The sequence below is a fragment of the Lampetra fluviatilis genome, chromosome 6 (assembly GCF_964198595.1).
Source record: "Lampetra fluviatilis chromosome 6, kcLamFluv1.1, whole genome shotgun sequence".
Classification (NCBI taxonomy): Eukaryota; Metazoa; Chordata; class Hyperoartia; order Petromyzontiformes; family Petromyzontidae; genus Lampetra; species Lampetra fluviatilis.
Genome location: NC_136280.1, coordinates 3830517 through 3845827, shown reverse-complemented (window position 1 = coordinate 3845827; position 15311 = coordinate 3830517). Strand labels below are relative to the sequence as shown.

At 46.2% G+C, this 15311-nt stretch overlaps 1 protein-coding gene across 1 annotated transcript; it reads right to left on the bottom strand.

Moving 5' to 3' along the window:
* Positions 1–1526: 1526 nt before the first annotated feature.
* HVCN1 (hydrogen voltage gated channel 1) lies at positions 1527–14706 on the bottom strand. Its single transcript, XM_078857285.1, has 7 exons — positions 14599–14706; positions 13470–13542; positions 5886–6126; positions 4939–5043; positions 3887–4118; positions 3281–3372; positions 1527–2276 (listed from the first exon to the last, which is right to left on the bottom strand). Exons 3-7 carry the CDS (start codon positions 6063–6065, stop codon positions 2196–2198), a joined length of 690 nt encoding a protein of 229 aa, XP_078713411.1. The 5' UTR covers positions 6066–6126; positions 13470–13542; positions 14599–14706; the 3' UTR covers positions 1527–2195.
* Between the last annotated feature and the right edge of the window lie 605 nt (positions 14707–15311).

Here is a 15311-nt window from a genome sequence, read left to right as displayed (position 1 = left end):
CCCCCTGACAGGCTCCTCCCCCCATCCTCCCCCCCCCTGACAGGCTCCTCCTCCCATCCTCCCCCCTCCTGCCTGGGCTCCTCCCCCCCTCCTTTCCCCCCCTGCCTGGGCCCCTCCCCCCTCCTGCCCCCCCCTGCCTGGGCTCCTCCCCCCCTCCTGCCCCCCCCTGCCTGGGCCCCCCCCCTGCCTGGGCCCCCCCCTGCCTGGGCTCCTCCCCCCCTCCTGCCCCCCCCTGCCTGGGCTCCTCCCTCCCCCTGCCTGGGCTCCCCCGCCCCTGTCTGGGCACCCCCCCTCCTGCCCCCCCTGCCTGGGCTCCCCCCTCCCCCTGCCTGGGCTCCTCCCCCCCTCCTGCCCCCCCCCCCCTGCCTGGGCTCCTCCCCCCCCCTGCCTGGGCCCCCCCCCTGCCTGGGCTCCTCCCCCCCTCCTGCCCCCCCCCTGCCTGGCCTCCTCCCCCCCCCCTGCCTGGCCTCCTCCCCCCCCCCTGCCTGGGCTCCTCCTCCCCCCCCACTGCCTGGGCTCACCCCCTCCCCCTGCCTGGGCTCCTCCCCCCCTCCTCCCCCCCCTGCCTGGGCTCACCCCCTCCCCCTGCCTGGGCTCCTCCCCCCCTCCTCCCCCCCCTGCCTGGGCTCCTCCCCTCTCTATTGCAATTCCCACGCCGCATTGCCGGCAGTGACGGCGGCAGAGGGCGCCGACAGCCGCCGTGCGGCCATCTTGCTCAGGGGGGTGGCGGTGGTTGTTGTGGTTCCAGCTACAGTTCCACGCCGGTCAAAGAACGAGGTGTTGTCACCTTCAACTAAACTGCGAGGCTTGTGACAGCAGTGAGCCACACACACGCACGTCTGTGAAAACCCTCGCTCCGGGGGAACGCAAAGAGCTTCGCAGCTCATCGGATTCCACCACCACCGCGCGCCTCTCTCGCGTTGCCTCACTCCCCCCCCCACCTTACTCAAGATGGCCGCTCAGTTCGCACGCATCGTCGTGACGTCACGGGCAAGGTCGCGCGAGCTTGCATTGAAGGTCACGTGGAGGCAGCGGGCCGCTTGCCGATTGGTTGGCGGTTGCTTATGCGGAGTATGGGATTAGAAGGGGGCGGAGCGGGGGAGGGGTAGGGGGTGAAGCGGGGGATGGGGGGGGGTGAAGTGGGGGGGGGGCTGAAGTGGGAGGGGGGTACCTCCCGAGGCACGTGCTTTTGACGACGTCACGGAGGGTGCGTTCACGTGCGGCTACGTCACCACAGGGGCGTGACGTCACAACCCCCCCCCCCCAGGGTGACGTCAGCCAAGCTTGGTTACACGCACGTACAGTGCGGTACAGTGCGCGTGTGTGGTGAAATGCGCGGGAAACGCCACGCGATCTCGGATTTTCCGTCCCATTATTTAAACAATTTGCCAAAACGGGTCGACACCAGTCATGTTTACCTCAGTATAATATTCTTGAGGGGGAAAAAATTGAAATTGCTGCACTGCTATTTGCATATATTATTTAATTTGTAATACTGGAACTCATATCACGATTTTCATGTGTGGTGGTACAACAATGCGCCAAATGTACATTGTTATGGTGTAAAAAAAATGCAATACAGAAATACATATGGTACACATCGAAAGGCAAGAACGCCTATCGCTCACTGGTAACTTCACATCTTGTTGGTGATCAGTGACATTGAATTGGTGGCTCCACAGCGGACATCGTTAATGCATCGCTTAAATTCATCTTTAATTGATATTTCTCGAGGTAACTTAAATGTACGAGCTATTTTGAAATGCATTCACAGAATCAAAAACCCGAATGGCCGGTTATATAAAACACTTAACAAACTACAGTCGCAGATTATTTTTGGATTGGCATGTGGCAGAATGTACACTCACTCGAAAATTATGAGAACATCTTCCCGCACTGCAGCAAACTCCCTCGATTCATTTTAACCACCACATTTCCAGGTTTCTTCAGGAACTTATGAATTTTCCGCCACTTAAACTGGGCCTCCACACAAATCAATGCAAATTGCAGAGTGGCTGACCACACAGCTAAAGAAAATACGAGGTGGTCACATTCCCTAGCTGGGCCACCAAACATAAAAAGCCCTCTCTTACAATTATCAATCACGATACACGTGTATCATCAGGGTATGGTCCATGTATCTACAACACCTACAACGGTGCCCTTTGGATACAGCGATTCTGAACGAAGGTCTCCTAACACCTGGGCTGGCTCGGACGCTGCCACTTGATCCCATGCTGCTGCACCAGTGACCGCAGATATTCCAACTCTTGTTCCTGCGTGAGATAAAATAAACACGGATTTCTGTCAATCGATTGTCGATGTTTCGTGCTCCGTTGAGTCATTTTTTTTCTTCTACCGAACAAAACGTGCTTAAAAAAAGAGTCTGAACTAACATTCCAAAAAGGATGGCCCTGAAAAAGAGCCTTGGGAAAAAGCGGCCTCTCATCAGCTGAATGAATTCCAGTAACTGTTTGAATTTATATACATGCATTTAAATAAGTTATTTGAAAGTGTATGCATAGATGTGAGCGAGGGAGAATTGGCTATAATTTATGCAAGATTTTCAATGATACCTTTAGGCTGATAGAATGAGGCTGAACAAACAAGACAAAAATAACCTTTTTTTAAATTAAATTGTAACCCCCAAAGCAGGGACATTCTTAGAATCATGTGAATTAATCTTCAGATGTTCACTAGAAAAGCTTTTACTTCCATTTTTAAGTATGCACACTTGGCATAATGTTTTATTCTGAGTTTCAGCTTCCTGAACCACAGTGGGATGTTTTCACAGACTTCTGCTTTTAACATTTTCCGTGAAGCGTTTCCTCGTTTATGCCAACTGCAAGTCATTACGTGTATCACTGTACAACAATTTAACATTGTTAACTATTAGTTATCCAACATTCAATACACGCCATTTAATAGGCAAAATAATGTTTAAATAAAGTAGGGAAAAATGCGTCCAAAATGTTACACGTTAAATATAAGCCAACGCTACAAAACTGCGCCAAAGTCAATATAAAAAGTTTTCGAACATTCTTTTGGAAGCCTAAACCATCAAAGCATATTATGATCACAAGGGATATAACAATTACCGCAAACCAAAAGATCTTTAACAAACCTTCCACAGAATATGCCGACGTCAGTATGCGTTTTCAGGGGCAGCTAACTTGTGGGTTCGTGTGGCATTTTTTTGGTTTGAGCTTCCTGCAGAGGGGACATCGGCTCTGGCGCTCTATGCCCCATGGCATGAGGGGAAGGGGAGCGCAGACGTCACCTGTTCAAGACAGCGCCTCTGCAGAGCCTCCTTCTCGCGTTTGAGCACGGCGACACGGCGTGCGGTCCTGTTCTTCACCGACATAACGATGCCTGCGGGTGACAAGTACATTCATCAATCCACGTCAGATGTACCACACCCAAAACCTGACCATCGCAATGTCTGTCCGGCGACTTTAACGCCGAATAGAAATAAGCGGCTGATAAGAAAATCTCATCAGGTCTCACCGACGCGCACTAACCAGCATATTGAAAAATGGTCAATTCATAATAATGGTTTACATTGAAAGGCGCAATTCATCCAGGTATCTGTGCACCCACAAAATGCATGGAGAGCATCCCCATCCACCATGTACAACCTGAGGAGAGGCATAGCCGAAGGGTCGGATATTAATTGTAACCAATGCTGCATGTCATGACTTAGGAATCGATCCCACGAAGCCAAACCTTTTACAGCACCGCGCCCACACGCGTCAATTACTGGACATCTGTGAAAAAAAAACTACTGGGTATCTGTGAAAAAGAGCTTCATAGCTCATCGGATTCCTCCAGTACAAATAAACATTCTTATTCTGAATTGTACGCTCGTGCGGTTAGTGGTGCCAACCGTTTGCGATGCGCGCGATCCGCCAGAGACGCAGCAGAATGAGGAAGGCGGTGGCATCAAAGCCGTCGTGCCGCGACGCGTAGAAAATGTCCAGCGCAAACGAGATGACCACAACGGCGCCGTCCAGCACCTCCAGCGGGTGCCAGAAAAACTCGAGGCGGAAGGCAAACAGCTTGATGGCCAACTCCACCATGAAGAGCGACAGGATGGCGAGGCTCATGTAGTGCAGAACCTGAACAAAGACAAAGATCCCACGCCGTATAACCGAGGGATTAATTTTAGCTGGGTCCCCCTCACCTGGAAAATATTTCGACACATCACGCAACACATCAAGTATAGAACTCGCTATGGCTATGGCCACTATCCTACATTTTGGGGTTTGAACGGTGGCACGGTGGTTAGTCCACTGCGCTTTGGCCCCGGCGACCCCAGTTCAATTCCCAGCCACTGCTAAACATCACTAACACTGACTGGCAGTGGCGGTTATGTACATGACCAAACAACCCCCATGGATGAAGGTCTTTATCCAGTAGTGGTTTTGACAAATGCCTGTAAAATTTCAATGGGTGATGAAATACAAATTCCAATTATGTAGACAAAGCTATAGTGAGGAAAAAAAGCCCTTTCATACTTTGACCAGATCTGTTTACTGGTTTATGCCATAACTGACATAGCATGTGTGGATAATTACCCCTTGCATGGAGTCTGTATTTCACTAAAAACTACCACTCCACTCCCACGAATTGGCGTTCTTTTGCAGCAACTAATGTGAATATCATAGTCCATTCTTTCATCGAGCGAAGGGCATCAATTGCAGAGCATATTTTATACTGATAAGTGCAAGTGTGTTCCAGGCACACCTGTATAGCCCTTATAAAACTGTTTTGGCCACAACCAGAATGTTGTTGATGTTCTGTTGGCTGCACAACCCTGCCAACCCTGCCAACCCTGCCAACCCTGCCAACCCTGCCAACCCTGCCAACCCTGCCAACCCTGCCAACCCTGCCAACCCTGCCAATGCGTGACCCCTAACGTCGAGCAGGTGGACCCACCTCAGGGGCGACGCTGTCTTTGTGAGTTTTGATGATGGAAAGGTCGATTATCAGCTCGCCCATCACCAGCCCGGCATCCAGTAGCACCAGGCACACCACAGCCACCTGCGGCATCACAACAAAACTAAAAATTATGGTATGGCTCTTGTTAATCCACTGCTGGATGAAGGCCTCCCCACAGAGTGTCGGACATGAGGGTTGATTGACCACGCTTCACCATATAGGTCGGTGCAGATTGGTGATGTGGAATGGGTGGCCCAGAGTCAGTTCAGATATCACTCGGCACCAATGATTAGCTGTGGGCTAGAATCAAGCCTGAAGTCACAGGTTTCATAATGCAGCGTGACCCTGCTCCAGCCCACTTCAGATGTTTGGTTAGACACCAAGCCTCTATAACACGTAAATGTTCTCAGAACATTAGGCTATGACTTAGTGAAGTAGTATATGAGTTAATCCTTTTTTGCGTAGATTTTAATGATTGTGCTGGATAGCTTTCGGTTGTACCTTTGGGAAGTAGCATGTGTCGTAACAACCAGAAAGCACAACAGAGTTATGAGAAAAGGAGCTGTTTATACTGACAGCGGTGGTGAGATATTAACTCCCTCGCCTGGTATAAAAGAGGTCGTGGGTTTGATCCTGACCCCGACGTCGGTATGTAGAACTTCTTTTGCACCATACGAAGCCAACCGTGCTAATAGGTGCGGGAGTTTGCATGCTCTCCCATGGTCACGTGGCTTTTCTCCGGGTCCTCCGTTTTTTCCCCTCCACATTTAGAATCAAAGTGCATTTAAGAGTATTTTTGGCTGCGATAAATTCCCACGTTATGATAAGCCACTTAGTTTAAACTATAATTTGTGGCCAGGTTGCTTCTGAAAAAGATCTATATAGAGTTCAGTGGGCCTTATCTGGTTGTAGAAAAAAAATAGTGACAAAAAATTATTGAGTACCTGGAAACGCTCAGACGTGAGTATGCGTTTGAGGGACTCTCGAAATGAGGAAGGTGGAGGCTGCAGGACGCTCTGCTCCACGTCGTCAGACTCCTCCGAGACGATGGCCTCATTCTCGTCATCGCCCGGGCTCCTTCGCGGGTCCCCCAGCGTCGAGAAATATTGCAGATAACGCTCCATCGGAAACGGTTTTGTTTTTCAAACGTACGTTTCGATTCTCCCACTTTGTTTCCCTCGAACCCTACAACCAAAGGGAAAGGAGAATGGATTTGTTCCACTGTGCTGGGTGGAGTGAAGAGCACAGATCGGTCTCTTTGGTTGATGGCGGTTTTAACAATTGCGGTCATCCAACATCTCTAGGTGATCATGCTTAGCCTGTGTCATTGGGTGAAAAAGAAGTTTAGAGAATGTTAAACACAATAAAACACTCACTTATTACAAGTGTACAATTTTTTTGTAAATATATAACTGTTTTACAGTATTAATTCATATGATATATTAATCAACATACAAATAATGGGGGCTTCGAAGATTGGGTCAGCAAGGCTGGTACCATATTATATTGTCAAAACCTTTTTGATTAAACCCCTCAAAGAGTACTGCTCATCCTGAGTCACTGGTGCACATTACAGTCTTGTAGCAAGCGTGCGATGTATTAGTTCGGTCTTTTTTGAAACCCAAGTCTGACCTCGCTGTCACGCAGCACTGCATTGCCGTCTCTTGATATACGAGGAACATTCTGTCAAAAGTTAATTATACCGACCACACGTGCCGATTTTTACAGCCATTTGTCAAGCCGCTGGTGGGTGAAAGCCTCACAGTTTCAAGAGCCGAATGGCTCACAGGACTATACCAAATAAATTCAACTGAAACTGAAACAGTTCTGTATTGGTCGTTGGGGGTTGTTTGACCATACTTTTCCCAAAGGGCCAGTATAAAAATTTTACTCACCACTCATTTCAGCCAGGAATCAAACTCGGGTCGCCCGGGTTAATGGTTTAGTGTGCTAATCACTGTGACCGCAGAGCTCTACAAGTCCCAACATCGACAAGTAGAAATAAGCTACGGAGCATAGCATTGCATGAGGACCGGCAAAATGGGTACATGGAGTATCTTATCAGTGTCGAAACAAAATGGAAATGGAGGATACTATAACCAGTACATCAATTTGGGTCACTCAAGTTGTAATCGTATGTGTGTCAAAAAGCCACACGAGTTAAATTCACATTTTGCAGTGTTTTTTTTTTACATTTCTATTACACAAGTGGTTAGATTACACGGAATTGTCGACATTAGCAGGTGCGGTACGTGTGTACAAAATCGCACGACAAACTTGGTAAACTAGAAAACACGTATTGCGATTGGCACATTTTGGGCAGTCTCTCTTCGATCATGAATCAAGAAGCTGGAGCTCAAAACGAGCCGCATATTCTCACACACCAACTAGCCCCTGTTCCGAGTGCAACTAATGCGACCGCGACCTTTCACTTCACGGACACGACGCTTAAGCCTTGCATCAGGACAAGGTCGGGGGGCGAGCTATTAAAAAGTGTCACCGGAGCTGCCCGACCTTCCAGTCTGTGCAGAGCATAATGGCTTACTCAATCCCCCCCGCATGTGCGGGTAATTCTTGAAGTGATCTGGTGGCAGGAGAGCGCTGCGGTTTTTTTGACCGTGTTGTGGCGGGGATGAAGCAGCATTCAGTCAACAAGCCGATCCACCGACACTAAACATAGTCGGCGTGATGCCCTCAACGCGCATGCTGCTGGCACCATTGGCACACCTTGGTGCACATATCCAGGCCTTACCGCATGATTGATGTCTATCAACTGGTACGAACCCATTGAAAGTAATTATAAACAGCCGTGCCAGTGTCAACCCTTCAGGGTCGTATATATTTGCTGTGCCTCTTGGTTGCCACTGCTTGGCGAAAAAGTCTGCAACGACGGTAATTTCTTTGATTTTTTTACCCGAAGACTTCGCTGTGCCAAAGTCGTCATCATCAGCAGCCATGATCAATCCACTTCTGGATGAAGGCCTTACCAAGCTTTCGCCATCCCTCACGACCTTACGATGTTATACATCCTGGACGAATGTGAAACTTAGATAATTTCCACGTTTTCACGGCAGGACCAAAAGAGCTGTACCTATGATGTATGCATGAACTTATTCCACACCGTACGTAGCCAAACCTTGCTAACTTGGCTGTACACGTGCAGCCCTCTTGCCAATAAACTGAAGCCCTCCCCACGCCGTGTGGGTCATGAAAGCTTCTTGACCACACTTCACCACGATGACCGGTGTAGTAGGTTGGGGGAAGAGGAGATCATAGAAGTACAACACATCCATGAATTGTGCTTGCACTGCCCTCTGCTGCCCACTCCGAAGCTCCGCTGCCACCTGCAGCCAGCTGGCATCTCACGTAAGCAACTCTCCAGGTTCAACCTTGGATAATAAAAAAAAGTCATACTGTATGCACTTACAAATTTTTTTGCAAGGTGTAATGTTAGAACGATAGGAGGCTTGTAAAAAAAATGTTGGTCGTGGTGCTTACAAAATAAACAAACAGGCAAGCCGCTTGTCTGTCGGCAAATATTAATCCAACATCCAAAGTCCTGACAACACGGTTTGGACTTTCCACCCCGAGCACCCTTGGCCTGAACTTTGAAAGGCTAAATTGCAGTAATACTTAAATCATTAACGGTTTAACACGGCTCGATCCACTGCAAATCGCGTGCGTCTCTGTGTGTGTGCACGCTTCTACGTGCTTCCTATGATCACTGTTACATTGCTTATGGCTTTATTTTAGTGAGTTCGAAACGTTTTTTGGTTTGGCCATGTTTGTTTGTTGTAGTACGGAGTTAGAATGATGGCTTTAATCTAAGTTATCTTGTGGTTGTTGTTGTTTGACTTACATACCACTGGGAATTTTGCACAGCGTTGTTGTACGGTGCTTTTTGTTCTGGAAGACTTTGTAGTTTTTTCCTGGATTTTTCTGTTTGCGCATAGTCACTTTATGATGTTTTCTTGTTTTTGTTTTTTTGTTTGTTGCGGTTGCACCCGACTCAAGAGCCGAATGGCTCACAGGGCTATACCAAATAAATGAAACTGAAAAACAAACTGATATTGAGAAACAACACATGGAAAACAACAAGCGCTCGCTACGCCACTTTTTGACCTTAAAACGTCAGTGTCGGCGGTGAAGGGCGAGCCGCTAAAGCTGTTGAAAATGTGACATTTTCCTCGATTAAAGTTGCATCAAATAATCTTGTCACCCTACAACACACAACTTTGTTCAAATTAATGGCGAATGTTGTTTTTTGTTGTTGTTGCTTATGCAACAGCTATTGTCATACCGTGTCAACCCATACGGTTTACCCCGTATTCTTTTACAGGGAAATGGAGTTTTCAGGTCCATACGGCGTACAGCCGTTTCAATACTGGCAAATATTTGTTTGCGTTTCTCCCTTGTCATGGGACTTTGTAGGATGAACGTTGAGATTTATAAGGGCACGGGGTGACCAATAAAGGTCTGAATTAGTATTGTCTGTAGTAAAGTAGGGCACTGATAAGAGGTTGACAGGTATGTAATGGTGAGTGTAGTAGTGGTGAGTGTACTTACGAGTGGTGAGTGTAGTGGTGGGGATTGTCTATTTGTGTTGCTCCCTAGTGATGGGACTTTGTAGAATTAACGTTGAGATTTATAAGGGCACGGGGTGACCAATAAGGTCTGAATTGGTATTGTCTGTAATAAAGTAGGGCACTGATAAGGGGTTGACAGGTATGTTCTGTGGTCGCCTGGATGAGGATGTCACAGCGAGCCATCGTAGCAACATTAAAACAGGGTGGATTTTCCTTAATCTACGACAGAATAGAGAGGTTTAATATTACAATAAACGACAGAAGGTGGATGAATGCGCCTATTTTAAATAACACACATCAGTTGTTTGCCCCTAATACAATACTGTACTTTCTTCTCGACCTGTTTTTTCCTCCCCACAGTGCCTCGTGTTTTCATAGATTGGGGCACACATCGTTCCCTGCCCAGATTCCTGCCTCTTGCTGACGACGATGGGTGGATGTGGAGGAGGATGCTCTTTGGAGCTTGGCGATCTACGGCAAGGAGGGTTTGGTGGGGATCAAACCTCGTGCCTTCATCTTCCCGTGCGTACACGATCGTGGGCACAGACTCTCCGTCTGCGATGAGTCGCAATGGCTCGGAAAATGTGCAAATACGATGCAAAACGGTGGCAGGGAGAAGCGTCACCGTTTGCCGTATTGAATGTTGCATGTAACATTTATAACCCCAAAAAGCAACTTATGGATGATATCGGTCGCGAAAGCCTACGCATTAAACGAACAAAGCCGTGTGAAAAGTTGCACCATTGGACTTCCACCTCAGAACAACCGAAAGCCTATTCACAACATTTGGTCAATAACACTGTAGCCTTAAGAGGACAAAAATAACGTATTTATAATAGGCAACGTTTCAGGTAATACTAATAGCCCTTTTTCGTAGCACAGACAGGCCAGAGAGATAGAGTGGATGAAGAGTTGGAGGACTGCACTTTACACCACGGGGCCTGATGAGAATTACATTTAAATGTTGTTTACCAAGTAACATTTTTTTAAATGGTATATGGATACAGCAGTTAGCTATTGGTAGCTATTGAATAACCTTTACAGATGTCGAATGTTGTGTGCATTAACGATTCAATTACTGTTTTACTCTTCAGTGTAACGATTTGATCGATTCTGTTGGTCTAGTTTTTACCGCCTCGTCTATATTGTTTCTCGTTTAGCACCACGAGCATAATAGTTGCATATAATTTGCAACAATTTTAAGTAATCTCTTCTCGGGCATGCTGAGCTGCACGGTATTGTGAGCGTAATCACACAAAAAATGTTTTTTTTGTATTCTCTAACATTCCAGCAGCTGCAGAGTGATTTCGACACGCAGTGTCTCATCAGCAGAGTCAGGCTTGCCCCGAAACGAATCAATGCTGTTGAAGTGCCCATCTAGATTGACGCAAAGTTAGAGCGGTTAATACATAATTCATTAAAATAACACACAATTACTGTAGTAAGTACCAGAGGTGGGACAAAGTCATTGTTATGCAAGTCCAAGTCGAGTCGCAAGTCATCAAATTCATGACTCGAGTCTGACTCGAGTCCAAGTCACATGACTCGAGTCCACATCTCATAGGTGGGACAAAGTCATTGTTATGCAAGTCCAAGTCGAGTCGCAAGTCATCAAATTCATGACTCAAGTCTGACTCGAGTCCAAGTCACATGACTCGAGTCCACACCTCTGGTAAGTACCACAGCTGCATCACTCGGTTCAACACCAACCAAAACATATACTTCCAAACATAATTGTGGTTTTATTTGCTATGAAAAAAGACCAATTGCCCAACATACTGCCAACAATATCTGTTCTTTTGAAGGCGATGTTGTTCACGAGTGTGTTGAGTCGTGTTTTTTTTACATTAACTGTGGCTAAGCAGCGGTCATTGCCAGCACAAATGTTTGTTAGCAGAATCAATTGTGTTATTATTGCTCTCCTTGTTATTTCATATCGTGTATACCAGAGGTGTGGACTCGAGTCATGTGACTTGGACTCGAGTCAGACTCGAGTCATGAATTTGATGACTTGCGACTCGACTTGGACTTGCATAACAATGATTTTGTCCCACCTATGAGATGTGGACTCGAGTCATGTGACTTGGACTCGAGTCAGACTCGAGTCATGAATTTGATGACTTGCGACTCGACTTGGACTTGCATAACAATGACTTTGTCCCACCTCTGGTGTATACTTCTTGGACAGAGGCCACCATTCACGCAGCGGGGTGGTTCTAAGTTTTGGGTTGCAGAAGTGCAGCAAGATACATTTTTGCACCGTACTCTACTCGGATTCATGTCTTCTGGTGGGACAAATCAACCTCATCAGAGCATCATCTTAAGTCCGATACGCGCAACTCCTCCGTAAATGGAACGTTAAATAAGTAATATTAAAAAAAAAACTTTTTTTAAAACACGCTTTTATGAAATGTACTAGTAATGGAAGAACTCCATGACTATAGGAAGTAGCCCCGAAGCTTGCCATAACGTAAGGGACCCTGGCCAATTACAGCCAACGTCAGTTGACCGTGGACAATTAGTCCCAAGCCGAAACATAACATATAAAAAAACATTTTGTTTTTATTTTTATGATAGAATATAGTATTGTCATCAGTATTACATAAGTATGCCAAGTTGGCAGTCGATACCACATTGGGAAGTGGGTTAACATTTAGTTCCAAGATTTGAGGGTACAACAACAACAGAGTGAGTTAAATGAAAGCGTGCAATAAAAATACAAGCCGCAGTGCCACGTGAGAATGTGACCATGCCCCCATAGAAACACACCGACACCGAGATTCATAGGGGCCACATAAAAGAGATACGTGAAAGGCTGAGCCACAGGAGTGCGATTGTGGTCATGTAACCCACACAGGTGACCCTATGGGCAAACCAAACGTGGCATTCGCTCTGTTAACGGAGGAGGAATGGCCAAACGACACGAACTCTCAACTCCTGAAAAGCCCTCTTTGTCGTGGCCAGCAGACTTCGGGGCACTGGCATTTAGCTGCTGAACAGTTCGCCGCAACAATTCGCAATGCTCTACCAGAAATAGATTTTTATTTTTTCAAAGTCTATTCTTTCGGTCTTTGAATCGAAGGTTCATTCACCCCACCACGGCACGATGAAGTATGGTCTAAACAACTCCACACGGCCTCGAACGGCGTGAGAGAGACCTCATTAGGCGGTGGATTGATTGCTCAAAGGGATGTGCATGTGGCCCACTGTGTTATGATGATGGCAGATGTTTTTAATTGGGGAGCGGTGGCGCAGTGGTTAGCGCTACGCTGCGCTACGAACCTGGCCACCCGAGTTCGACTCCCGCACACGGCCAACACCGGTGACGATTATCCGACTCGGTCCTGGGCTTCACCTTGGTCGACTCAGCCTCAAATGAGTATCTGGTGTGTAAGAACATCGCCACTAGGGAGACAAAGGCGGTCGGGCGTGGTGCTGACTACCCACCCCCTCGTGAGCCGTGCAGACCCTTCATGGGTGCTCGCTAACAGCACTTGCCCCTACAGTTATGTTCAGGCTATACGGGTTGATCTGTCTTTGTTTTTGATTATGGTGGTGATGGTGGTGATGATGATGGTAGTGATGATGATGGTGATGATGGTAGTGATGATGATGATGATGGTGGTGATAGTGATGATGGTAGTGATGATGATGATGGTAGTGATGATGATGGTGTTGATGATTATGATGATGGTGGTAGTGATGATGGTGGTGGTGTTGATGATTATGATGATGGTGGTAGTGATGATGGTGGTGGTGTTGATGATTATGATGATGGTGGTAGTGATGATGGTGGTGGTGTTGATGATTATGATGATGGTGGTAGTGATGATGATGATGATTATGATGATGGTGGTGTTGATGATTATGATGATGATGGTAGTGATGATGATGATGGTGGTGGTGATGGTGGTGATGATGATGGTGGATGTGGTTACTTACCCACGCCGCTGCGTGGCGGAGTTGGAGCAGCGCAAGGGGAACCCGCGGCGTTCTCGACCTCGTCGAGTTGCAACTGCGAAACAAAAGCGTGATAAAGTTGCTGGTGCTGGTGATGAGGGTGCTGGTGATGAGGATGAGGGTGATGAGGGTGTTGATGATGAGGATGTTGACGACAGTGGTGGTGGTGATAACGATGAACCGACGAGACCAATCGCTGCTGATGACGATGACGGTGTTGATGATGATGATGATTATTATGAGAGGTTACAAATGAATAATCGGCTGATGGTGATTATCTTAATGATGACGATGACGGTGGTGGTGTTATTGATGATGACGAGACGAATCGTTTGGTGGTGGTGTTGGTGGTGATGATGCGACGACGAGAGGAAGAGCCAGTCAATGATCTTCGTAACAATGGCGAAGGATATACAAGGAGCGATCTTAATTTTAGAACTTTCGTGACTGCAGGAATTATTATTTGGTTCTTTCGGTTAAGTCACGTCTAAAGATAAAATAATAAATTAAATTAAATAATAGAATACGACGTTTCGATTGCAACACAAGCAATCATCATCAGGTATAATGAAATAGCGACATAAAATCTAACCAGAAAACTATAGACAGACATATTAGCAGACAGATATTACCAAGATACATAGAGAAAGCAACACAGGTAACAGAGAGGGGTGATCGTCTCTGTGGGGTGGCTTTAAATAGACAGAGGGGGGGCGGAGGCAGAGAGGGAGGGGGGTTAGATAAAAAAAATTAGCATATCAATTGGTGCTGCAAGAACGATTACACGGCAAGCAAGCCTGAAAATCAGGAGAAAGACACACTAAAATTAAATAACCTAGTAAAATATCGAAATGTAATGTAATACAACACAGAGGGTCGGTCAACACACAATTAACGCATAGCCTGGTTGATTACGTATTTCAAAGATTGCTAAGTTAGAATTTGAGTGTGAACATTCTAAAGAGAACACAGGCAGAGAAAACAAGTCGCCAGAGAGAGAGAAAAAAAGATAAGCTTAAAACTTCCCCGTAGGAGCGCTTAAACAAAGCCATGCAGCAGCTGATGATGATTATAACAATGGGGGGTGATGACAAAGGGAGCCGCCTCTCACGGAGATGAAGAGTGAGCTGCTGCTCCTGCCGATGATGATGATTACGATGATGATGTGGTGGTGGTGAACTGACGAGACGTCGCTTTGATTACTCGTTTGTCCGCAAAGAACGGAACTGTTCCGCTGTGTCAGAGGGCAGCAGCAGCAGCAGTCTCGAGGCATCATGTGACTCGGTCGGAGTTTTAACGCAACACACAACACGCACACGCCAGAGAGAGAGAGAGAGAACAAAACAAAGTTTAACGGATGTTTGTTATTGCTGTTGTCTTTTACCCATTGTGTATTTGTTCTGCTTTGCTTTGCACACAGGATCACCGTCAGAATATGTAGTTATACTTGAGGAATCCGATGAGCTATAAAGATATTTTTTTCACATGTTCAGTAAGGGGCGGGGTGGGTTCGAACGTTGCAATAAACAATACAAAAACACGATATGAGTGCAAAGTATAGGAAAAGGTAAGCAAATCACGAAACATTTTTTAAAAATAAAACTAAACTATTTTGATAAAGTCACGTAGAAGGGAAATAATGAAATAATAAAAATATAAAACTATTTTTATTGTTTTATAAAAATATAAAACGATTAAAAATTTTTTTTTATTGTTTTATATTATTTTTTTATCGTTTTATATTTTTATAAAACAATAAAAATAGTTTAATATTTTTATTATTTTATTATTTCCCTTCTACGTGACTTTACCGAAAGAACCAAG

Excerpts from the sequence above, each read along its gene's own strand:
- HVCN1 (XM_078857285.1), bottom strand. The coding sequence starts at position 6,065 with ATGGAGCGTTATCTGCAATATTTCTCGACGCTGGGGGACCCGCGAAGG. Across the intron at positions 4,119-4,938 it reads AAGACAGCGTCGCCCCTGAG|GTTCTGCACTACATGAGCCT; the intron begins GTGGGTCCACCT and ends GTCTTTGTTCAG. Across the intron at positions 2,277-3,280 it reads AGAGGCGCTGTCTTGAACAG|GAACAAGAGTTGGAATATCT; the intron begins GTGACGTCTGCG and ends TATCTCACGCAG.